The sequence below is a fragment of the Castor canadensis genome, chromosome 6, assembly GCF_047511655.1.
Source record: "Castor canadensis chromosome 6, mCasCan1.hap1v2, whole genome shotgun sequence".
In the NCBI taxonomy this organism is placed as follows: domain Eukaryota; kingdom Metazoa; phylum Chordata; class Mammalia; order Rodentia; family Castoridae; genus Castor; species Castor canadensis.
The window spans coordinates 128,427-154,093 of NC_133391.1; the positions used below are offsets into that span (position 1 = coordinate 128,427).

The 25,667-nt window shown below is 55.6% G+C and overlaps 1 protein-coding gene across 1 annotated transcript in view; it reads left to right on the forward strand.

Annotated features, from left to right (window-relative positions):
- The first annotated feature begins 918 nt into the window (after nt 1-918).
- The window catches only part of Fam20c (FAM20C golgi associated secretory pathway kinase), a 44,645-nt gene continuing 19,896 nt past the window's right edge, over nt 919-25,667 (forward strand). The window contains exons 1-3 of the mRNA XM_074075369.1: nt 919-1,514; nt 3,218-3,396; nt 9,454-9,532. Of these exons, the coding sequence (XP_073931470.1) occupies nt 919-1,514; nt 3,218-3,396; nt 9,454-9,532 (854 nt within the window). The remainder of the gene's footprint in view (nt 1,515-3,217; nt 3,397-9,453; nt 9,533-25,667) is intronic.

Below are 25,667 nucleotides of genomic sequence, written 5' to 3' on the forward strand. Positions count from 1 at the left end.
AGGGACTTGGCCTGCTTCTGGCCACGGCCATCTGGGAGGAGCCGCGAGGCTGCAGCTGGCGGTGGCGCCGGAGGTCCCGGAGAGACGGCCAGGCCCAGAACTCGCTGGGCAGAGCCGCGGCCGGCGCCCGAGCTGCCGCCTCCGAGCCGGGCCTCTCGGCCTCTGCAAAGCGCGGAGGAGGCGCCGCGTCCTCGGCGGCCCAGCGGCGGCGGCGGCATCGCAGGGCGCGGCCAAGGGGAGGAGAAAGCGGAGAGGGAGCGGGCGGCCGGGCCCCGCCGGGCCTCGCGGGGCTGTGGCTCCGCCAATCTGCGGGCGCTGACGCGGGGGGCGGCTCCGCGGCACTCGGATATCAGCCTGCGGGGCGCGGGGCTCCGGGAGCTCGGCCGAGCGGTCGCTGCGCTCCGGGACAGCCGCTGCACCTGCCCGGCCCCGCCGCCGTCCCGCGCGCCCCTTCCCCTCGCCGGCTGTCCGGGCCGCAGCCTGACCGAACCCAGCCCAGCGCGAGGGGCCGCGCGTTCCCGCGCCCAGCGCGCAGCGTGCCCCAGCGGGAGGACCGTGCGGTGGAACGGACCCGGCCGGGATGGACAGCTGTGTCCTGGTCCTGAGCGCCTGATGAGTGCAGGCTGCGCCCCCTGCTACCCGCGCCCGCAGCTCCGCGGACGAGGGCTGCTGGCAGTCCCAAAGAGGCCGAGAGGCAAGGGCCCCCAAATGGACCGGAGAGCCGATGCTTTGGCGGCGGGTGCCTTCCACGTCGTCCGCGACCGGGGACAGCCCCGGAGCTAGTAGCTGCACCCGTGCCGAATGGACCTTGACCCGAGAGGCGGCGACGCGTTCGTGCCGAGCTCTGACTGAGGGACGCGGGCGGAGCGCGCTCCCGGAGGGCGCCCAGAGTCCCGGACCCCGCTTGTCGGCACGGCCATGAAGATGATCCTGGTGCGCCGGTTCCGCGTGCTCATCCTGATGGTGTTCCTGCTGGCCTGTGCGCTGCACATCGTGCTGGACCTGCTGCCCAAGCTGGAGCGGCACACCGCGCGACCCTCCGGGGAGCCCGGCTGCTCGTGCGCTCAGCCCGTGGCCGAAGCGGCGGCGCCCGGCTGGGCCCAGGCGCGGAACCGCCCCGGGGAGCCCCCGGCGGCCGCCGGCGACGCGGGCTGGCCCAACAAGCACACGCTGCGCATACTGCAGGACTTCAGCTCGGACCCAGCCTCCAATCTCACGTCCCACTCACTGGAGAAACTGCCACCCGCAGCCGAGGTGGCCGAGCGCGCCCCCCGTGGTCAGGAGCCCGGCCCCCCGCGACCCCGCGACCCTGCGCACCGGCCGCTGCTGAGGGACCCCGGGCCTAGACGGCCCCCGCTGTCCCCTGGCCCCAGCGGGGAAGGCTCGCTCTTGGCCCGGCTGTTTGAGCATCCGCTGTACCAGGGGGTTGTCCCACCCCTGACCGAAGACGACGTCCTGTTTAATGTGAACAGCGACATCAGGTTCAACCCCAAGGCAGCAGAAAGCCCTGACTGGTGAGTGGGGACTAGGGGTTGCTAGTGTGGAGTTGGCAGGTCTGACCCCAAAAGAGCAGAGCTGCCCTTCCAGAAAAAAGGTGCTTCCCCAGGAAACTGCTCTTTCACACCCAGGCATTGTGTACACAGCTTTGGGGACCCCTTGGAAGAGGCCAAGTAGGGGTGTACAGTGGGCAGGGCAGATGCTCCTCTTGCTCTGGGCAATGCTTTTGTCTCCACAATGCCTTCTAGCTGAGAAGGGCAGCTGGTATGTGCCCTGGTATGGGAGGCCTGGTGGACATCAGGAGCCAGGGGACCTAGCTCCACTTACAAGGAAGAACTCTGGCCAGACCTAGCCTGGGAAGCCCAGTCAGGCAATGAATGAAGGAGATGGAGAGCCAGGAGTGAGGGAGTAGAAGCTGCCTTTCTCAGGAAAGGGGCTGGGCTGCTGGATTTCAGATACTTGGACCCCTGGAGAAGGCCTGAATGTGTCTGAGAGTCTTTAAAATCCAGTCACTAAGGACCGGATCAGCAGAGCAGTGTGTGAGCAGCAAGGAGATGCAATACAGAGGCAAGGATGTGAAGGGGCCGGGGGCAGGAACATCTTCTCAATTGCCCTGCCTGGAGCCCTTCCTCCAAGACCCTGCCACCCTGATCCAAATGAGCAGATGCTTTTGGAGATCAGTAAAATATTAACTACCAGCAAGGCCGGAACAAAAACTACCTGCAAAGGTTTCTAGCAGCCAAGGGAAGGGCAGGCTTCTAAAACATCCCTGGAAACCCTTTCTTCCCTGAAATCCGACCAGACCATCTGCTTTGTGCCTGCACGTGTGAGCTGTTTGGTGACCTCTGAGCTCTGCTGGCCAGATTCAAGGAAATGCCCAGAAACTTGGGTCAGAGCAGTGGCCCTAGACTTGGGGGAAGGGGTGGCCCAGGGCGAGGAGCCAGGATGTGGCTCCTGGGACCCTTCATGTCCATCACAGGACAGAACAGGGACAGAAAGAGCCTCGCCCGTCAGGGAATCTGTTAAGAAAGTTCCTCTTTTCCCTCCAGCCCAGCAGGCAGACGGAGGGGCTGTTCTTCCTCCAGACTGTCCTGTGACCACGGAAATAAGGACAGGCCGTGTGGGCAGCAGGTCCCCCTTACAAGCCTTGGCTGGAGTGAGTGGCTGTCTCATCCCTCACTCCCCACCTAAAACTGCCCTCATTAAAATCAAATTTAGCCCTTTGCATCATTCCTGCCCCTGTTCTTGGAACAAAAGCAGAGGGCTGGGAAGGTTTCTGGTAGACTGGGTGTGCCTGTAACTTTCAGGCAGTGTGGTTAAGAGGTCCCCCTGGCTTTTGCTCCCAGGAAGGACTAACAGCCCCCCGCCCACACACACCCTCCTGACATCATTCATGCTGGATGTTTTTGGTGACCCAGGGAAGACACAGAGGATAGATAAGCGCTGACGCTCTGGGTCTCGTCTTGCTGTAGTTATAGCTGTCTGTGGTGTCTCTTGGGGGTAAACAGGAATTACAGGCCTTCAGGTGTGTTATTAGGTGGTAGAACTACAACCTCGGAGGAAAGTGCAGACATTGCAGGCCCCTCTTTGAGCAGGGCCCATTAGCAACAGACCTGCGCTTTGAACCCAAAGTCACAAACCCCAGCCTCAGAACAGGCTCCCCTCACTCGTCAGGATCTGGCTGTCCTCCTTGACTCTGAACCGTCTTCATTTTTTGTAGGCCACACGAAGGTGCTGAAGGTGCAGAATTCCTGCCCACTGGGGAGGCAGCAGTGGATTTCTATCCCAACTGGCTCAAATTCCACATCGGTATTAACCGATATGAGCTGTACTCCAGACACAATCCGGCCATCGAGGCCCTGCTGCAGGACCTCAGCACTCAGAAGATCACTAGCGTTGGTAGGTGCTCCCCCATACCTGCGGTGCATGTGTGCTGGCCAGGGTCACACAGGGCTGGCTTCTTGCACACATCTGGCAGGAAGCCAGCACTTCTGGAAGAGTTACAGGCACAAGGATGGAGGGGAAGAGGGAGGGATGCCCTCAGCAGCTGGAGTGCTGCCCTGCCACTGCAAGGTGAGCTGCAGCGAGACGGATACTCCCAGCCCTGAGAATGAGTCCAGCCAGACCACCAGGAAATTTCTTCCACGTTACAGAAACAGGGACATCTCTGGTGGCTGCAGCCTTTTCCTCCAGAGCCTCATGCAGTCGCTCTCTTGCTGTTCTCCTTCATGAATGACAGTGTGTATGTACCTGACTGAGAACTGGAGGCTTGCTCCCCTCAGGGCACAACAGGTGCTCAGGGGTCTCTCTCCCCTTGTCAGGGAGTGACCAGGATGGAGCCTGGGCATCCAGATTGGGGCAGTTTGAAGGTGACAGCTCTAAGGACTTTGCAATCTGCTGAATCAGTAAAAAAAAAAAAAAAGAAAAGAAAAAAGAAAGCATCCAGTTTCTGATTTCAGAGAAATGTGTCAGAGGTGGTTTCTGAGCGCAGAGGTTTGGTATCATTGTTCTTGGGCTGGGAGCAATTGTTTGTTCAGGTCCCTTAGTCACCCGTGGCTCATGAGGCTGCAGGGCACAGGTAGAGGAGGGCCTGGTGCACACAGCCAGGGTGGAGGGCAGGCCTCTGCACGTGTGTGGCTGCAACTCCAGGTCTGTCCTCCTTGTCTGCAAAGCGGTTCTGCTCAAAGGGCTTCCTCTGGCTTTGGGCTTCAGTCCAGCTGCTGACACAGGGCACTTAGGAGCTGCCCACAGACCTGCAGGTCCCTCTGTAGAGGTGTTTGAGGCTCAGCTGGGCTGTTTGCTGGGCTCTTACCTGGCCCAGGAAGTCAGGACCAACAGCTTTCCCCAGGACTCAGTCAGTTCACCTGTTAAAGTGCTCTTCCTGCTCACTCACTGCCAGGAGGGGTCCAACACGCGTGAGCACCCCTGGCTCTATGCTGAGTCCAGGGGCTTCAGGATAAGTGGGGGAGCAGTCCTTGGGGATATGGGAACTGTATCACAGCCAGCCACAGTGGGTCGCTTTTACTCTGGAATGTGGTCACAGCTCCATCTTTCTGGGTGCATCCTGGGTCTCAGACCCATTCTGGGTAACAGGGGTTATGAGTGAGTAACAGCCCTGAAAAACAGAGCAGTGCCTGCCACACAGGCCTCAAGGAAGGGTGCAGGCCACAGATGAAATGCAAGGAAGGCTGAGTGGGGAGACGGCTGCATGAGCTCCAAGGCTGGCCAGCCCCTGGTGGGCACTGCAGTTCACCATGTCTCCACACTCATTGGCACCTGCTCTGTGCAGAAGGGTGGAGATCTGTCCCAGGAGCTTAGGGAGCTGGAAGAGGCTGGGGCCTCCAGGGCCTCACTGGCAGCTTTGCCACTTGATGTCTCTCTGGTGGCCTGGCCTTGTGACACCCATTTGATCTGACTCTCCCAGAGAGAGAAATGGGTAGAAAGCACCCATTGCCCATTGCCAGGGGACCCCAGCTCTGGGCTCTGGCTGGACCTCAGGCTCTGTGTGCCCTGCAGTCAGCCCCAAGCCTGAATGGCTCAGCTCAGCTCACCCCTAGACCACAATGGATGACTGGTTCCAGGTCAGCCTTCCTTAGCAGGGGAGGCCATCCAAGCACAGGATGGGTTCCTCATTCTGCAGGTGTCCAGCAGGTGTTAGAAGGTGGATTTCTGGGTGGGTGTTGCCAGCTCTACCAGCCACTAGCCAGAGTGACTTCAGGCAAATAGATAAAGCCCTCTAGTGCCTCCTACCTGGAGTAGAGATGATGGTAACCTAGGCCCTGTACCTGCAATCCATCAACCAGACAATAACCAGACCTGCCCCGACCTGGACTTATCTGGGCAGAATCTGAAATATTGAGGTAGTTGTAAAAACAGGCTTTCTCCCAGAGTCGAGCAGCACTCGGTCTCTGAGGGATCAGAGGGTTGGTTTTGGGCTCTGCCCCCACTGCTAGGCTGGGCATGTGCATGGGGTGTGACTGCACTTTGAGCACTTCCCCTGAACCCCCACACCCCACTGTCCCAGAGGGTTTGAAAAGGTGGCTCTGTGACAGCTGCTCAGACCCTTCAGTGAATAAATACAAGTGAGGGATGTGAGCAGAGACAGGCAACTCTGCGGGTCTGCATGTGTCAGGCCAAGCCTCCTCACCCGGGGAGCCAGGGCTGGGCAGGCATCTGAGTGTTCCCAAGCCCTCACCTGACCCTGCTGCCCCTGGCCCACAGTCCCTAGGTGTGAACTCACACCCCTCCTCTTGAGGAGGCAGGCAGCCCTCACAGAGCTCTGGGTGTCCAGGCAGTCTTCCTGCTCTGCAGGATGGCCCTGACCACGCCACAGTGTCCCTTGAGAACACACACATTCCTGGAGGTGGCTGCCAGCTATGGCACCCTGGGCTGGCACTGCTGTGACCCAGGGCAGGGAAGAGCCTTGGGAGGCCAGATCTGCACAACTGGGGACACCGAGGCCCGGGGAGAGGTGGGCTTGCCAAGGACAGCACTTCCTTTCTTCTCCAGATTCTGTCGGGTCCCCCGGTGGTTCATTTAATCTTGAAGTTATCCATCTCAGTATTAAACACAATCCCAGAAATATTATTGTAATGTAGAGCCATGCCCAAGAGATTCTGAGTCCTGCCTTTCTCTCTCTCAGAATGGTCCCATTAAATCGTCCCTGTTCAGAACCACTCGATCCAATTCATGAGGCTCTGTGTGGCCTACAGCACAGCTGGCTGCGGCCAACAGAGATTTATTTATAGTCAGGCCACTGGCTGCCTGGTAACCGGCCTCTGCTTACAGAGGTTCCGCACATTACCCACCTCTGCTCAGCGTGAAGCCAGGCCACAGTGCCTTTGGCTTGAGCCGGTGATAATTAAATGGCTATCATGCACAATTATGGATGCAAAGAATAAATGATACAATTGACTTTGAAAAAGAAGAAGAAGTCACTGTAGTATGTGAGGATCATACTACTTGAGCCTGTGGCCCAAGGAGCAGGCTTCACAGCTCCTCTGTCCAGAGCAGGACAAAGCCAATGTCTAGGAAAACGCAGCTGAACAAAAGAAAAGGGCTCCCCAGGAAGGAAGTCCTCCGAGCTAATTGATCTGCCAAGAGGAAGAACGAGCCTGGCTGGAACCTAGGATAATTGGCCAGGAAGCTTTGAGGAACAGCACGCCCTTGGGGGGCAGCCCCAGGAGGCTCTGCCCATGGGTGCCCTGTCTCAACAGATGGAGGGGACAGTGCCAGTCCCAGCAAGGCTACAGGCACCTCCTATCCCAGGCGGTCACTCCCACTGTGGGTCCCAGGGCCTGGCTCGGACAGGAGAGAGAGACCTAAGTGCTGGACATACGAGAGCCCAGCCCTACAGGGCCCAAGTCCCCTCCAGAAAGGATAAGGACCCCTTTGAAGGCCGGTTGTAGGGTGTTGTCAACAGGACAGCCCCCAAGAGGTCAGGAGCCAGAGGTCAGGTCCACCTGCCGTGAGGACTCAGGGTCACCCGGGCACATCTTCTCTACATAGCCCTGAATCTGTAGGAGGGTATTGACACCTCACTGACTTCTTCCTGCCTCAGGCTGACATGTCTCCACCAGGGCGGAGCTGCAGTTCCTGGTGGCTGTGACTCTGGAAACAAAAGTGAGCTGCTTGGTAGACAATGTGATATAAAGAGCGCCAGGCTGGGGGCAGATGGGCAGAAGCAGCCCGGTGTACGCTGAGGTCTGGACAGTGGAGCAGGTGGCAGCTCTGCTCAGCCTCTTCCAGCCCCTCACGTCAGAGCAGGTGCCACCCTGGGGCGTCCACCACTGACAGACAAGTGGATGAACACCATACCTTTTTCCATGGGCACAAGGTCAGTGGGCACAAAGTGGAGGGTCTTTTTGGTTTTTTTTTTTTTTGGTAGCACTGGGATTTGAACTCAGCGACTCACACTTGCTAGGCAGGCACTCTTACTCCTTGAGCCACTCCACCAACCTTTATTTATTTATTTTTTTTGTGATGGGTTTTTTTTTCAAGATAAGGTCTTGAAAACTATTGCCCTGGGCTCGTCTTTGAACTGTGATCCTCCTGATCTCAGCCTCCTGAGTAGCTGGGATTACAGGTGTGAGCCACTGGCACCCAGCCCATGAGGGGTTCTGTGTCTCCACCAGAATGCACAGCTGGTGTGTTGCCGGGGGCCTGGACTCCAGTTTCCCCCAGAACCACCACTCTCCCTACTCACCACCTTCCTATCTTCAGTAGGAAAACCTGAACTTGTGACCCCTGCTGGCCCCTCCTGCCTGGGCACACAGTGGGGTGGTCCATTTAGCTCACAGGCTGGTGCAGTGTCCACATCTTTCACTACCCAGATGGACTCCTTTAGCCTCTGCTGTGACACCAGGAAGTCTGTGTGTCATTGGTTCTTGTGGGGTCTCAGCTCAGAACAGAATCTCCCATTTCAGCTGCAGAGAACTTTGAGGGCTGTGTGGTGAACCCAGTCAAGACAAAGCCTCACAGTCCTGGAGCCCATAGGCACTGTGAGGCGTTGTACCCTTTATTTCTCAATCAGTTGTTTGCCCCCTAGTTATCTATGGGGTCAGGGAAAACATGAGGATTCGCCTAGAACAAGAATGATTAAACTAGCCAGGCACCAGTGGCTCACGCCTGTAATCCCAGCTACTTGGGAGGCTGGGATTTGGAGGATCACAGTTGGAGGCCATTCCAGGCAATAGTTCATGAGACCCCATCTCCAAAATAACCAGCACAAAATGGACTGGAGGTGTGGTTCAAGCAGTAGACCACCTGCTTTACAAGCACAAAGTCTTGAATTCAAACCTCAATCCCCACCAAAAAAAAAAAAAAAATGATAAAAGTGCTGGGAACGGTGGTTCGTGCCTGTAAATCCCAGCTACTTGGGAGGCAGAAGGCAGAGATTAGGAGGGTTGTGGTTCAAAGCCAGCCTGGCCAAAAGGTTATCGAGACCCCATCTCAGTAATCTGGGCATGGTGATGTCCTCTGTGATCCCAGCTACATAGAAAGTGTAGGTAGGAGGGCCGTGGTGCCAGGCCAGCCTAGGCAAAAACTCCCAGATGCTACCTGAAAACGACTGAAGCAAAAAAGGGTTGGAGGGGTGACTCAAGTGGTAGAGTGCCTTCCTAGCAAGTACAAGGCCCTGAGTTCAAACCCCAATACTGCCAATAAATAAATAAATGATTAAGCAGACCAGATTTGCATTTGTTATCTAAAAACCAGAATTAAAATTCCTGGAAAGAGCTAATGTGCTGGACCAGCTTAGGGAGAAATAATTAAATCCAGAGACTCCGGTACTAATAGGGCCACTAATTTATTAATCGTCACCTCTTCTTCTATTTTTGTCTACCAAAAACGTGGCAATGTTCGCTGTAGAAACTTAGGAAGCACCGATGAGGATGCACACATGCATCCTCCTCCTGAGAGGTACCCGGGGCTCTGTGCCTGTCTGTGCATCACGGTTAAACCCCATGGTGTCCGTGTTTCCAGAGGAAGCAGCCTGGAGGATAGACACTTTAGCGGCTTGCTTAAGGGTCGACTGTCCACACCCTAAGAGGCCTGTGGTCCCGTCAGGAAGGTGGGAAGGTGTCCTATCATGTGGGCATCACCATCTCCCTCTTGCTGCATCCCCCTGGGTCAGGTCCAGGCACTGTGGACACCGGGACCCCCTCTGCTGCAGGGTGTGAGGGGGTGTGCTCATGTATGCATGCGTGCATGCATGTGCGCACACCTGGCTGGCAGGTAGGTACACCTGCCCAGGCATCTGCCTGTGGGTCCACCCTGCAGCTTGTCCCAGCTGGGAGAGTGCCGTTGCCAAAACCCAAACTTCATAAGCAGGATGGGGACCCTTTGGTTGCAACCAGAGGACCCTGCTGCCCAGTGGGTAGAACCAGGAGCTGGCCCTGCTCCCTGGGGGGCGCCTGAGGCCACAGGTGACCTGTTTCTCTCTCTCTCTTCCTGCAGCCATGAAGTCGGGGGGCACACAGCTGAAGCTCATCATGACGTTCCAGAACTATGGGCAGGCACTGTTCAAACCCATGAAGTAAGTGGGACGCTGGATGGGGGCGAGGAGGGGCGCAGCACAGACAGAAGCCCAGGAGGAAAAGGCAGCATTGCCCCCAAGAGGGCTGAGCTGTGGGCGGTGGCTGGACGGGCAGCCAGACTGACCTGCTCCAGGGCCCTGTCTCCTCACCCACATTATACACCCAAGAACATCCTATCCATCTTCCCCGGTCAGGTGGAGTGTTGTAGGGTCTGGGTGTGCGGACACTCTGGGGAGGGGATGCACTGGCCGGTGGGCCCAGGGGCTGCAGTTGCTGGGCCTCTGTAGGCGGCATGGTCTCTGTGTCACACTCTGCCTGCTGCCCCAACTTCATGGCATCCAGATGCAGTGACTGATGATGAGGCCCAAACACCCTGAAAGGCCATCGTGAGATGAGTGACGGCTGCAGTTTGTCCTCTGCCCACAGCCTGCCCTGCGTCAACAGTGTCCATACAGGAGTACTGTATGGCACACAACCCCCCAGGGATTGCAGCACATGCTTCTGGGGTCTGTGACGTCCACTGTGGTCACCATGGGTGTGGACACCCCATGTGACCTGAGGTTGTTCTGAGTCTCTGTTGGTTCCAACCAAGACTGTATTTATCCTGGCAGGAGAGACATTGCTGTTTAAAGCATGGTTTGCAAACCCAAGTCCCACGAGGACAGCAAGGTGTGGAAGTGAGGTGGCTGGGCCAGGTGGGGACTGTGGCACACTGCAGGGTGGGGTCCTGTAGGAGGGCCGCTGTCTGTAGGCTCTCCAGGTCTCAGCCATTTGGCTTGAATTTTAATTTTCAAGATAAGCTCAAAATATGGCTTGTTTGGGTTTTTTGCCTGTTTAATCTCCAATTGTGTGTGTGTGTGTTTGTGTGTGTGGTACTGGGGCTTGAACTCAGGGCTTACATCTTGAGCCACTCCACCAGCCCTTTGTCATGATGGGTTTTTTTGAGATGGGGTCTTGTGGAACTATTTTACCTGGGCTGGCTTTGAACTGCGATCCTCCTGATCTCTGCCTTCTGAGTAGCTAGGATTACAGGTGTGAGCACCAGCACCCGACTTAATCTGCAAATTTGCAAAGTGTCAGTAACTAGTCTAGAAGCACTGAAGGTCCTCTTGTCATTCCTAGGTGTCCTGGCTGGACTCAAAGAAGGGACAGTGCCCTCCCCAGATTCCCAGGGGGTCTGTCCCTGATAGGAGCAGTGTGGACGGCCAGCCTGGCTTTGCCCCCCGACCCTTGTGACCTATGCATCTAGAGGGGAGCTGGGGCTAGGGTTGGGGTGGGGTCCTCCTGGGACTATTGGAGGTGGAGGCCAGGCTAGGAGGGACATGACTACAGAAACAGGATTGAGATCCTGCAGCAGCTGTGGAAGCTGGGAAAACTGAGGTCCATAAAGATAAAGGATGTGTTCAAGGCCTGGGGTAGAACGCCTGCCTAGCCATCTCAAGGCCCTGGGTTCAGTCCCTGCTACCCCCCACCCAAAATAAAAGTATGGATAGGGTGTGGGGCACAAGTGTGCCCACACCAAAGACCTGTGCGCTGCACACCACCTGGACCATCCCCCAGTTGCTTCCCCTGGGTCGGGGCCAAGCATTCTGGACACCCGGGACCCCCCACCCCCCGACTGACCCAGGCCAAATCTGCCACTGACTGTGGTCACGTTACCACAGCTGATGACCCCAGTGACCTCAGGCTGGGCCCAGAACCTGGGGCTGCTTCCTGCAGGGTTTGTGCTCCCTGGTGGATGTGGTTTGAATACAAAACAGCTGTGGTTTATAACCGTGAATCAGGAAATTAGAATTCACATTTGACAGTTCTCTTTAGGAAGGGACTAGCCCCCTGGGTCCTCAGTACAGAATGGTGAACTAATTAGATGGATTCAGGATTGTTCCACGGGGATTTTTTTTTTCTCTTTTTGCAATATTGGGGTTTGAACTCAGGACCTGGTGCTTGCTGGGCAGGAGCTCTCACTTGAGCCATACTCCCAGACCTTTTTTTCTTTAGTTGCTTTTCAGATGGGGTCTTGCAATTTTGCCTAGGTCTAGCCTCAGACCTCCATTGTATCTGGGACTGTGCCCGGATTGAGATGAGATCTTGCTGACCTTTTGCTTAGGCTGGTCTAGAGCCTCAATCCTCCCAGTCTCTAATCTGCAATCCTCCTGATCTGCCTCCCCAATAGCTAGGATTACAGCAGTGAGCTATTGCACCTAGCTCTCCTTTGGGATCTTAACGGGTGTGAGTGGAAAGGGTCCTGAGGGGCAGCCGGTGGTGGCAACACAAAGTGGCAGAAGGGAGACCATCTGAGATGTCGGTGGTCACACACAACCTGCCAGGTATGGTGGTGCATGCCTGTAATCCCAGCACTAGGAAGCTGAGGCAGGAGGATTTACGTAGCCAGCCTGTCTCAAAAATCCAAAAGAAAAACACAACCAGCACTGTAACTCACGAGCTTCTAGGTGTTTTTGCTCTGGGGTTAAACTTCTTTTAAAAACAGCTGTATTGAACTAGAATGTACTCACTATAATTCACCCCCTCAAAGTCAGCTGAGTCAGTCACCCACTTAAAGTTTAGTATTGTGAAAGTTGCTCAGTCCCTCCCTTCCAGCACCTGACAACCATTCACCTCCCTTTTGCCTAGGTACGAGTTTGCTTATTCTGGGTTTTCACAGGCGTGGAACCACACCACATGTTTGGGCTTGTTTCACGTGACATTAAGTTCACACAGTTCCTCAGCACTGTAGCGTGTGTTGGTTGCTTCATTCATATTCATTGCTGAGTAATATTCCACTGTATGGGTGGGGACTGCCACTTCTTGTTCTGCTGATGGGCATTTGGGTTGCTATTACTGTTTGTCCATAACCATTAATACTGCTTTGAACATTCACGTGTGAGCTTTGGTGAACACGTGTTTTCAGGTCTCTTGGATCTGTGTCCTGGGGGTCTCTGGGTCTCATGGAAGCTGTTCACCTGTATGTCTGCCTTCCATGGTGGCTGTGCCATTTTGTAATCCCACCAGCAAAGCATGGCTCTGACTTTTGCACGTCTCTGCGAACGCATGTTGTTACGTGTTTCTGATTACGTCTGTGCTCGTGAGTGTGACGTGGCACCCTGGGTGAGTAATGACGTCGAGCAGTGCGTGAGCTCGTCTCCCGGTGGCACTTCTCCTTTGTGGACATGTCTGTCTGAGCTGGTGCCCTCGGTTTCAGTCAAGCTATTTGTTCTATTGTTACTGAGTGGTAAAGAGGCCCTTGTGTATTCTAGATACAACACTCTTGTCACTGAGGTGTCTTTTTTGGGGTTTCTAAGATACACAGATTTTTTTTTATTGTTGCTTGTGTTTTCGTGCATTATTTAGAGGTTTTTTGGTGAGACGGTACTGGGATTTGAACTCAGGGCTTTGCACTTGCTAGACAGACACTCTACCACTTGAACCACCCGCCATCCCTAATATTTAAGTTTCAGTATTTAAAAAACATGCTTGTTAGGGAAACCATGGCTCAGCGGCACCTGGTCGTGGCAGAGTCGACAGGGCGGCTGGCTCTGGAGACACAGCCAAAGGCGGCCATTCATCACGAATGCCTTCCCTGTCTGTTCACAAGGCCCGTAGGAAGAGTTTCCGAGGTCCTTTCAGGTCTAACCTGGAGCCAGCCACACACTTCCCTAAAGCAGCTGGGAGAAGCGAGGTTCAGCAGGCTGGGTGGGATCGGGCAGACGTATCCACAGCCCAGATTGCGGCCTGCTTCTTGGAAAGGAACCTTCCAGGCATGCCCGCAGCTGCCCATGACAGCGTGACCGCCTCCCTGCAGAAATACTCATTTAGCAAACTCTACAGACTCACAGAGCCCCTGGCGCCAAGTGCTGGGGATTCAGACGTGACTCAGGGCCAGGACTCTTTCCCCTGGACGTGGGTCCACTCCAGGTGCTCCCTAAATATTGCTGCTGCTCGTGGGGACAGGCCAGTGTATGTCTGCCCCCACAGTCTCTGCATATAGGGAGACATGTGCAAAGGGGAAGAGCAGGTGAGGTGGGCATGCAGGTGACCTGTACTGCCCTCCAGAAGGTGCAAGCTGAGAGGAAGGATGGCCAGGGGTGGGAACCCTGAGGCCAGGGGGTGAGGGTAAAGGTCAGGTGAAGGTCGGCTCCTTCCAGGCCAAGGCAACAGCTGTGCAAAGGCCCAGAGGCTGCAGTGATGCTTTCAGGGACTGAGCAGCTTTGTGGTTGTACTGACAGGTGGGGTCACCAGCACAGAGATGTCATGTCCTTGCTCTGTGTGGTGGCAGTGCCAGGAGAGTAAGGCAAGTGGGTGACTGTGGACAGTCAGGTGACTGGACAGTTGTCATATGGCTGTGGGAAGTTGTGTGGTTGCAGACAGTCAGGTGGCTTTGGGCAGACAGGTGGCCATGGACAGTCATGTAGCTGTAGACAGTCTTGTGGCTGCAGACAGTTGGGTGACTGTGGACAGTCACGTAACCGTAGGCAGGCAGGTGGCTGTGGTAAATGACAGAGCTCTCTAGGACACATGATTTCGCTGGTCTTTCCCGTCACCCATGTACAGGTATTATTTTTATTAGGGACTCTTCTTCATGGAGGAGAAGACCGAGGCTCAGATAGGTTAAAGGTAAGCAGAGAGCAGGCCAGGGAGTGGGTCCCAAGTCCCTGGCTTTGGGTTCCAGGTGCTCCAAGCACCATCCTGGTGAGGAAAGGTGGCCGGCAGCCATGGGCCTCCATGCTAACTGGGAGGCTTCCCTGGGGAGGCCTGGCCTTCCCATTTCTACCAGCGGGGAAGGTTGGAGGGTCTGCAGCCTGGAGAAACCCTGACCACTCCAACTTGTCCCATGTATGCCTTGAGACTGGACCGTGGTCCTCAGGGCAGCATTTCTGCCCTCCATACTCACCTCTGTGATCTCCCGCTCCTGGTCAGCTCTGGCCTGTGGGCTGCAGGGCCTTCCCTGTGCTGTCCACTTTTCTTTCCTTTCGCAGAAGATAGAAGCGTGCATGCATGTGTCTGTGTCCCCCCAGGGAAACTGAACAGCTATCTTGAGGCACAGGAATTCCTTGTGGCTCAGTCACATAAACATCGTCAGCTACAGAGAAACTTTGGGCCATGGCACAATTTCTAAATGCAGAAACCTGAGCTGTCTTTCTGGGCTGCGGGGCCTGGCCCCCTGGGAGCAGACATGAGCAGCCCACCCCTCTGTAATGTCCTGTTGGTTTGAGACGGGACCTCATCCCATCTGATCACCCCCTGGGACCCAGCTCAGCTCCGGGACCCTGGCCAGATGCCTCCCCACTGAGCTGATGGGACCGGGGAGTGTGGCTGCTCTCTGCGGGGTGGCCAGGTACAGCTTGGAGACTCAGGGAGCCTGGCGTCGGCCTTCAGAATACTGATTGCTGGGACCACTGTGGAAGCCAGTGCAGCCCTGTGCCTTTGCTGACCCCATTGGATGAAGGACCCAGGCCCATCTGGAGTATAATTTAGGTCAGAGACTGGGACAATCACCTTCTGGGGTCATCGTCCCCAACCATTATCACTCCTGTAGGTTGATGATATGATGGGTCACAGACTGAGCCCCTCCCTGGTGTCCCCTTTCTCTCTAAAACTTTGTCTGGCTGTCATGATAGGGAGAGGTGACATGCACAGTCCCTGGGAACTCTCACAGCATGGGTTGCACTGGAGACAGGTCCTGAGCTGATGACCTTGGGCCCAGCGAGAGGGCACACGTGTCCCTGGGGATGCTTGTTGTAGCTGGCGGCTAGGGTGTCTGCAGGAGAGGCCCCGTGTCCACGGCGCACGACCGCGGCGAGAGAGGCATGGTCACACCCTTTGATTGATGCTCCATTGATGCCCCCATCAGATAAGCCATGTGGGACATAGTAGGGCAGGACTGCAGCCACTGCCGCTTTGTGGGGGACCTTCAGATGCTTTGTGGGGCTAGGTGTGATACAGGTAGGGACTGGAATGTCCCTAGGCCCCAGTAGCAGGGCACCCTGGGACTCACTGACCCACCCAGATCCCATCTGCTGTAGGATTTAAGCATAAACAGTGCCGCTGGCCTCAGCCCTTCCTGACCTGCACCCTGGAGCCCCATGGCCCTGAATGCTGGAGCCGTGGTGGTTTTCTCGGGTTTTGTTTGTTTTTTGGTGGTACTGGGGTTTGAACTCACTCTGCCACTTGATCCATGTCCCTAGCCATTTTCTCTTTAGTTGTTTTTTGGGTAGGGTCTTGCTTTTTGCCTAGGGCTGGCCTTGGGTGGTGATCCTCCTGCCTACAGCCTCTCATGTAGCTGGATTACAGGTGTGAACTGCCATGCCAGCAGTTGACTAAGACAGGATCTCACTAACTTTTTGTCTGGGCTGGCCTCAAACTGCAATCCTCCCAATTTCCACCTCCCAAGTAGCTGGGATGACAGGTGTGTGCCATTGCACCTGAACTTTTTTGTTGTTTTGAGACAAGGTATTAATATGTAACCAAGGCTGGCCTCAAACTCATGACCTTCCTGCCTCCGTCTCTTGAGTGCTGGGATTATAGCTGTACCACCAGAGCTTTGTCCAGCTGATGACCTCAGTGGGTCCTCTCTGTGCCTGGGGCATAAACATTTGACACTACTATGTGGCCTGCAATGTCCCCAGGAAGACACGACTGAGCTGGAATAGATGGAACCTCCAGGCTCCGAGCCTGGTCTCCAGGGGAGGACAGCAGAGGCTGAGTGATGACTGAGAGATGCCAGTGGCCTCCCCACTGTGCCCACCCTTCCCACACTGTCTGTGCAGGACACCCATCCACAGCCTGGCTGAGCCCGGGGCTGGCTTCGGGGCCCTTCCTCTGCAAGACCACCCTTTGCTACCACTTGCTGACTGATGTGATGGGAATGGAAGTGACAGGTGACAGCCAGAGACCCACAGCTCAGGCTCATTTGCCTGAACCCAGGTGGGCACAAGATATGACCTGCTCAGAACCTCCAAAGGCATTAGTGGCTTGGCTAGGGTTAGCAGTGAAGGTTCCCACTATAACAACTGGGTTAGGGGTGATTAGGGGACCTCTGCATGGTCCTGGGGTGAGCAGGAGACCACTGTGAGATCCTGAGGGTGATCAGGGGTCTTCTGCATAGTCTAGGATGAGGAGGGGACCTCTACATGGCCATGGGGCAAAAAGGGACCTCTGTGTGACCTAGAGTGATCAGAGAGACCTCTGTGAGGCCCTGGGATGAGGAGGGGACCTCTGTGTGGTCTGGGTTGAGCAGGAGACCTCCACAATAGTCATCCCGGGGTGACCATAGTAGAACCTTCTAGGCACAGGCTCCACAGACCAATGCTTGGGGCAATAGAGTGCTTCCTCCAGAAAGGGAGTGGTTAGGAATTTTCAAGGATTTGCTGTCCTGCTGATAAATAATTCTTCTTTCCCTGCACTGTGTCCCCTCCAGGCCCCAAAGGCAAACAAATTGCCCAATCCCCAGTGGTGGGTGTGGGGCCAGCAGAGGCCTGGGTTTGACCAGAAGCAGACAAGGACCTTTTGTGTCCACTCTGGGCTTGGGCCACTTCCCAGCCTGCTCCTCACCCCAGCTTTGGCTGCCACAGGGCCTTCTGGTTTCAGAAGCTTCGTCCTTGTCCTCAGTGGGGACACCAGGCCAGGATCCTTAGTCAGCTCCTGGTCCACTGAATGAGGAGCCGCCTGGACACCTCCTGCCCTCTGGGCTGCTACAGGGCTTGCCACACTGAGGGCAGCTGGGCCACAGCACACAGGTCCTGCCTCCCCTGTCTGAAAGATGTCCCTGTAAATGTGGGTGACCAGGTCTTTGTGGGAGACCAGGTCCGTTCTCCCGTGTCCCAGCCTCCACCCAGCATGTCCATCTGACTGACTCCTGAGTGTCCACCATGAGCAGGACACAACACAGCCCCACCTTGCACAGAGCTCAAATCCCAGAGGGAGACAGTAACCGTGAACAGACACCGGGCCAGGATCAGACGGGAAATCTCATGGGGAGAACTCAGGCCGAGGAGCAGGGTGAAGGTGGGCATAGGGACAAGCAGGGTGATTCCAGGGATGTCACCGTTCCTCCCACAATACTGGCCAAGTGCCTGTTCTGCCTCGCTCTGGCCATGGTCGGGAAGGCGGTGTTTACACTGAGGGCTGAGCAGCAAGGTCGAGACAGGCAAAGGTCAAGAGCAGAGGCAGGAGGCCCTGCAGGAAAGAGGGCCTGCGCTCTGAGCAGTGGGGTGGGACCCATGACCCATGGCCTGTGGCACAGGAGGCCCTGCCTGGAGCCTAAGACGCCCTCTTACTCATCTGATGAGGAGGCAGGACCGTGGCACCCTTTCATTTTCTCTGGGCACCGGTTGAAAGCCATGCCAAGCAAGGGCAGGCAGTGACTCTCCCTGAGCACATGGGGCAGGAGTATGACAGGCATTGGTGGCACAGCCACATGGAGACACCGACTGGGAGCAGCTCTGGGGCAGGAGTGGGGGCTACGTAGTTCTTTAGATCTGGGCTCTTTTTTTTGGCGGTGCTGGGGTTTGAACTCAGGGCCTCGTGCTTGCTAGGCTTGCTCTACCACTTGGGCCACACCCTCAGCTTGAATCTGGGCCTCAAATAGACACCATCATTACTTACTGGCCCAGGTGGAGATGCTGGGTCATCTCTAGATTTGTAGATTATTTTTATAGTTAGAGAAAAATGACTCGTATGAATTTGAAAACCCCACAAGCAACGGTCCTGAAAGGGGCTTCTGAGAGACCGTGGGGCCCCTCAACGTTGCGGAAGCGGAAGTGAAAATCAGAGATTAGGAACTCCAGGAGAGCTGGGCCTGGCCGCCCGTGGGGAACGTGCCCCAGCTGAGCCTGCCCGGCCCCCGCAGCTCAGAGCTACCCTGCGTCTCCCTTAGCTCTTTGCCCACCAGGTGCCATCAGAGGACTGGGCCAGCCCCACACTCACTGAGGACAAGTGGACTGTGGTGAGCTCCACAGAATGTGGGAGACAGAGGGGAGGGGAGCTCATCTATCAGGAGTACCATTTGGGTTCTCCAGAAAAGGGTGTTCCCTCACCACACCCCACTTTGTTCAGGAGGCCCCTGTGGCCTTTCTCCTGATGTCCAAGTGTCACTATGACCAGCTGCCCAGACTGCCCTTGCTGCCTCTGCTTCTTGACCACTTGAGTTCTCTGGGTCCCTGGAAAAGGCCACCAGGAGTTCAGGGGATCCTAGATCGTCACAGGTATGTGTCCAGCTCTGCTGACTCTGAGCTTGCTGTAAAGGTCTCTTAGCCACCCTTACAAGAGCTGTTATGTCATCATTATTTGTTTACAGATGAGGCCCCAGAGCAAGAAAGGGGACGCACCGTACAGCCACTCAGCTGCACAGCCAGGTCTCACTGTGGCCTTGTGACCCTGTGTCGAGGCCAATGCAATGAGGTATTTGGGGTTCATCATTCCTTCTCCCCAGGGCCCATGTGGTCAGCACAGCTAGTCACACTGTGCCCATAACTCTGGGGACTGAGTGGAGCAGAGCTGGTCCTCAGTGGCAGGGGCCACACCGGCCCAACCAGCCTCCAAAGATTCACTTAGGGCCAGAATGTCATTGACTGAGGCCATCTGCCGTTTCCTGCCCTTAGTTAGCAGCTAGACATTTCTTTTCTTAATATGATAAAGGGAAAGGAAGTAAGGAACAGAACACAGCAGTGGCAGAGCCCAGCAGGGAGATAAATAACTGGTAAGACCCAGAGAAGCCTTCAGAGCACGCAGCTATGGCCGAGCCCCACTCTCCTAAAGGGAAGCCAAGGCTGTGCCCGGAGCTGCTGGGGCCAAGCCTGGGACAGCCAGCAACCCGGCCTCCCCTGCTGGCCTCCCTTCTGGCCTCCTCCTTCCAGCCTCCCTTCCTGGCCTCCTCTCCCAGCCTTCTGGGATACCTTAGCCTGCTGCCTGGACACACAGGGGAGCAATTCCTGAGGGCTCATAGAGATGTGACCCTTTAAAGAAAATCAAAGTAGCCATTTCCCCACAAGATGTCCTGAACAGCAGTACTGAGAGCATCATCTTGGGTTCTTCTCTGGTTAGTAGACCAGGGTGCCTGTTTGTATGGGGAGCAAGCTTCTAATTGTCACAGAAGGGAGGGAAGATTAAAAGAAAATATGGTTTTCATTTTCTCCATTCCGGGGAGAAAAATGAAAGTCAGGGATTTCATTCAGAAGCAGTTTGACCAGCGCTGGTCATTTTTAATGACCCCAAGGGAATCCTGAAGATTTAAGGTCCCCCGTAAGCCCAGAATGGGTGAGACGTGAGCCCTTCGTTCTGGATTTGGTGTGTTTCTTCTATTGGTATTTTCTAAACCTCTAGGGCTCCCTGGAGAGAAGAGATAGCAGTAACCTTGTGCTGAATATTTAATCCTCAGCTCAGTTGTGAGAGGTGCCTCATCTTTTTATTACCCTTAAATAAAACGATGAAGCATGGAGCTGCGGTGCAGAGAGAAGCATGCACCTGTTTCCAGGCCCCCGAGGGAGCTGTTCACTTCCACCTGCGTCCTCCCCCCACCCCCCAGCCACAGGCACGAATCCTCCGTGAGCAAGAGGAGGGGTATTTTTGCTTTTTTGGTAGGACTGGGGTTTGAACTTATGGCTTCTCACTTGCAAAGCAAGTGGGACTAGAGCCCCACCTCCAGTCCATTTTGCACTGGTTATTTTGGAGATGGAATCTCGAGAACTATTTGCCAGGCTGGCCTCGAAATGTGATCCTCCCAGTCTCAGCCTCCCAAGTAGCTGGGATTACAGGCATGAGCCACTGCACCTGGCATCAGGAAGATTTACAAATACAGGAGATCTCACTTTCCAGTCACGTTCCCCTCTTTGCTTTGAAAATCAAATCTGCCCCATAGCCATTATCTTTAAATGGAAATGACTCAGACTTTCCTTGTTACTGACCTTTGATTCACTTTCAAGGTGATTTTCTTTAAATTGGCCCAAGAGGGGGAAAGAATCCTCTGCCCAGCCAAACAAACCCGTGAGTTTGTTCTCCTGTCCCACTGTGAAGGGCAAACACTGAGCTTCCTGCAGACCACAGGAGGGGTCCATCAGGCCATCGTGAAGGGTCTTAGGGGTCATCTGAAACAGCAGCACCTTGCTGCTTGGTTCTGAAGCTCTGACCGTGTCAGGAAGAAATGCACATCCTGTGTGATGTCTGGGGCAATCCAAAATCTTGCCAAGAGGAAGAAGTAGGTCTTGGGGAGCCCCTGCCCTGAGCGTAGTTTAGATGTGATGGTTCCTGCCCTCTGGGTGCTGCAAAAGATGGTTTCAGCAAAAGCTGAGAAATATCCCACTCCACAGAGACCTGGGGACTCTGTAGCACAGCAGGTCGCAGGCACCGTGAGGCTCAGGACCTGTGCCCAAAGGGGACACCCCCAAGGTCTGGGCTGTGCAGGACTGGCCTCAGCATGGGGTTAGGGAGCTAGGCCTGCCTCCGGTCCTTCACCTGCAAGAGTCTGACCCCGTGGAAGTGGGGAGGCCAGGAGGATGATGAATCCCGGTCGGCTGTCAGCAAGCTGGCATGTCCACGGAACAGTTGTCTCAGAGGACAAGCAGTAGGTACAGACCACCTGTCACTGGAGCCAGCTCTGCAGTCTTTGTCTGTGTCATCCTGTGTCCACCAAGTCTGGCCTTGCTGGATGGCCACTGCTGGGCATTTCTGTTGTTGACACATGTGAGGCCTGGCACCCTCCTGGACACATTTACATAGAATAGCCAAGCCCGCACCGCTCCATGACCCCACACTTGGGGACACCCCATCCCTGACTTAGCCTGACCATCTGCCAGGTAATTCAGAAGCCAAAGGGCACCAAGGCCTGGTCAGGACGCCACCAGCTCACACAGGCAGGCTGCATCCTGACTCTCAAGCACCGTGCCCCCCAGAAGCCTGCAGAGACAAACCTACCAGGACAGCCAACGGGATGCTTCCTACCCCTGGCAGAGGCCTGTCCTCCTTTGTCAGAGCCATCATGGTCTCCAAACGCACGCAGGGAAACAGGCTCCTTCCCAGGGCCAAGGCTGACGGAAGTGCATTCCCCGCCACGACGCTCTGCTTCTGCGGGCTTCTCTGCAACCTGTTTCCACTGGCGCCCAAGTGGCTGTCCTCCCTGTCCTTCCTCAGTTTCAAGTTACCTGTGACCTGGGCCACAGCAGGGGAAGAAACCCTTATGGCCGAGCCCAGGGGCCACTCCTGTCTGCAGCTGTTCAAGGCCATCCCCCGTTCAGAGGTAGCTGACCTGCTAGGGCAGGCGGACACCCGAGGCAGACGGACACCCGAGGCAGACGGACACCCGAGGCAGGCGGGCACCCGAGGCCTTGCGTGTGCACAGTGGCTTCCCTGCAGGGCGATGGCGGCAATGCCACATTCAGCATGAAACTCCGTCTAAGGCTCAGGCTGTGCTGAGCAACTGCTAACAAGAAGCCCCCTCACCTTCCAGAACATTCACCGCTGAAAACCTGGCATTAAGCAGCTTAATATATCTTGTAATGACGAGGTGGCTGTTTTCTGCAGAGTGAGTGATGGGAAGATTACCAAGACAGGAGGCTAATTTTCACCTCCACGCCGTCATTTGGTGAGTCAGGGATCCACTGTGTACTCAGGAGGAAAGTGGTGGATGTTTCCTGACGATTGGCCCTGGGGTGGGACACCCCAAGATGTCAGGTCCTGATCCCCAGAACCTGGACAGTTCACTGTATTTGAAATGGCACCCTCTCTTTGGAGACGTGGGGAAGTGCGTGGCTTGACTAAACACACCACATGTCCTCATAAATAAGAAGAGCTGGGGCGAGACGTCATGTGCACCCGAGAAGCCGTGTGAAAGTGGAGGAAGGGACAGGGTGATGGGGCCACCAGCCAAGGGACACTCAGAGCCTCCAGAAGCTGGAAGGGGCAGGAAGGACCCTCCTGGAGCCCCCAGAGGAAGCCCAGTCCTGTGACGTGGTGACACTGGACTCCTCCTGATTTCTGGACTGAGACGGTATGCACCTCTGTTGTCTTCAGCCACCAGCATGTGGGTACTTGCTGCTGTACCCCAGAAATTAGGGAACCTTCCATGTCCCCATGGCTGGGCCAGCAAATAGTGAGGCTTGTGTGGAAGGTGGATGGAGGGTGTTGGCCCGGCAGGCGACTCACCAGCCGGTGACCTCAGACACCTTCTTCAGTCTTGCTAAAATGGGACTACTGAGCACGCATCACAGACCCATGAGGGAACTGCTTGTCAGAAACACACCAAGCCACCGACCACCTCACCTTCCCACCAAGCAGCACCCCAGGATGGTCGCACCAGCCCAGGATGTACAATGTGGTGCTGGACAACCTCTCCTGTGACCTTCCTCCCCATGGAACGCCCTGACACCTGTGTTTAAGCATCATCAATCCTGACTGAGCAGAGCTCCACCAGCTCACATCCTGCTCCAGTTCCCTGGAGCAAGCCCACTATCATATGTGGCCATCCCCACAGCCTACCATGTTCACACACAGTGCTGCAGCCTCCTTCTTGGACAGAGGAGTCTGCAGGAACCTGTCTGCTTCCACCTCAGGACCTTTGCACATGCTGCCTGGGATGCTCTGACCCTTGTCTTTTGGTGTTGGTGTTGCCATCCATCCAAAGAACAGACTCACCCCACTCACAGGTCCAAAAGGAGCCTCAGAGCACAGCCTGGTTTGCAGGTAGTGACTGGAATATGCTTCTGGTCCCTTAGCCATTGGCTGAGGCTGCTTTGATCCAGGACAGGGGAGCTGAGCCCTCAGAGCAGAGGCAACATTCACTTCTGTGTGCTCTGAGGAGTTGGCAGACCAGGTCTGAGCCTCCACCTCGTCTTGCTCTAGGTCACTGCTCCCCACAGCTCAGAGAGAGGGTATGAACGAGCCAGCATCTCTCTACACTCATCAAGACACCCCCAGGGCCATTTCACTCCCCACCACTGCTCCTTCAAGGAACTGGCAGAGTCCATCAGAAAACTTCTGAGTCAGACATGGCTATGGGAACACTGAGCTGTCCACCTGCAGGACACACAGGCCCCGGTATCACAGTTGTAAGGCCCAGCTGGTGACTAAGATTGCTATAAGGCTGGATGCCACTGAACACCCACTTTAAAACCTCTTGGGAACTCAGCATCTGTCATTTTACCCCTTGTGCAGATGAGGAAACTGAGGCATGGAAACGGGATCTCCTGCCGAGGCTACAAAGAGGCACAGATAATCCAGAGCTTCCCATGTGGAGCCCAGACCTTTCCAGGATGGATCCAGACCTCTGTCCCTGGGGAACCAGCCTTCTGAGGATGCTGAAGCCCTTTTGGGGGGCAGCCAGCACCTTCATCCTCACTATGACAGCTCCAGTGCCTGGGAGTCACAGTGCCCAGAGGCAGCTCTGATCCAGGAGGGAACACAGACTTTGAGGATCAGGTCTGACTTTGTGACCCTCGGGATTTAGAATCACAGACACTGGTTCCCAATGGCCCCGCCGTTTTCTGACCATGTGATTGCAAATGCTCCTCCCCTCCAGCCTCAAGTTCCCTGTCTTTACAAGGAGGACAGCAGTGGACTGTGTGGGCCCCGGTAAAGACTAATCGGCTGCCCAGGGACAGGCATGTGCTCGTCCCTGGGATTTTGCCCCTCTTGGCTTTTTCCCAAACAGCAGTACCTTCTCTCAAAGCATTGTGCATTTCTTAAAAGTGGCACAAATTCTGTCACAGAGGACACAGGCGGGAATTCTGCCACCTTCCCAATTACACAGCCAAGTCGCTTTGCCAACGATTTGGTACTGGCTTCCTGAGGTCGTCATGATGAATGTCACAGATTTAGTGCCTCAAAGAGCACGAACTCCTTGTCACAGTTTAGGCAGAGTCTGACACAGATGACAGACTCCACAGGCCTTGGGAGGCCCCTCTCCTGCTTCTTCTGTGTCCTCCCACGTTCCGTGGCTCATGGCTCCTTCCTCGATCCTCAAAGCCTGGGAACTCAGATGTGGACATTTTTGAAGGACGTTATTTAGCCCCACAGATTGCCTGGGAGCAGTCAGCAAAGAAGTCATTCTCACTGCAGTATGGATTAGCACTTCCTTGTTGTCTTCAGAGCTGAGGGAAGTTGTTCTAAAGGAAGGGGCGTTGGGTATGTTTGGCCCTGGAGGTGAGGGAGAGACAGTGTGGACAGCTAGAAGTGGTGAGAGGCCTCTAAGAATGTGAAGCCCCTCGAAGGTGTTTTAATTCAGACTTGTAGGTGTCATAGTCGCTGAGCAAACCCTAGAGTCTGCCTGCTGCATTTCTAGTGGCCTTTGGGGCCATTGTGGCCCTCCAAGTACCAGAGGTATGACGTCTGGCCTCTTGAGAGAAGAGGCTCTGGTTTTCTACCCTCTCAGTCACCATGACTGCATTAAAAGGCCACCTCAGAGCATGGCTTGTGCCTCACCCCCAGCCCAGCTCGGTGGTTTTGAAGTCAAACTTGAAACCTCCTCTTTTTCTTGCTGAGGACAGAGGCCAGGCAGGTGTGGCTGACTCTGACCTCAGAAGCAATCATGGGGAGGATCATGGGGACTGATGGCTCCCTATTGATGGTGGTGGACCCACAGGCAGCCCCAGCTCCTGGTAAGGATAGAGTGAGACCCAGGGACACCCCTGTCCCCAGGTTTCCAGGATCCTGGCCACAAGGCATCAGTGCCTCAAGGCTGCCTAGGGGTCTCTGTACAGAGCCTCTTGTGGAGGGGCTTACACAATGCCCTGTGGACCCCCAAGTGCAAGCCCCCCAGGACCTGGTGTTTTGCCCAGTGACCCAGCATGTGGGTCTCCTTTGGGTCTTTCCCTCTCCGATGGTCCTTCCAGAGCCCAAGTGAGGAGAGACAGCCCACTGTGCTCTTGGTGGTATGTGACCGTGTGGAGTCCTGACCTCCATCCTGAAATTCTATCAGCACAGCCTCAGGGCCCACCGCAGCTCCGAGGGCCAGCCAGGTGGGCGAGGCCATGCAGGGAAAGGGCCATGGGCCACTTGCTTCTTCTTGGAGAATCCTGGCATATTGAAAATGAGGAGTGTCAGAACACGTTCTGGAAAACTGTGAGACATCCTTGTCATTTGTGTCTAGCATACCAGTGACTGCACCACCACCACTTGGCACCCTGTCCTCCCCCAGATAGAATTCAGAAG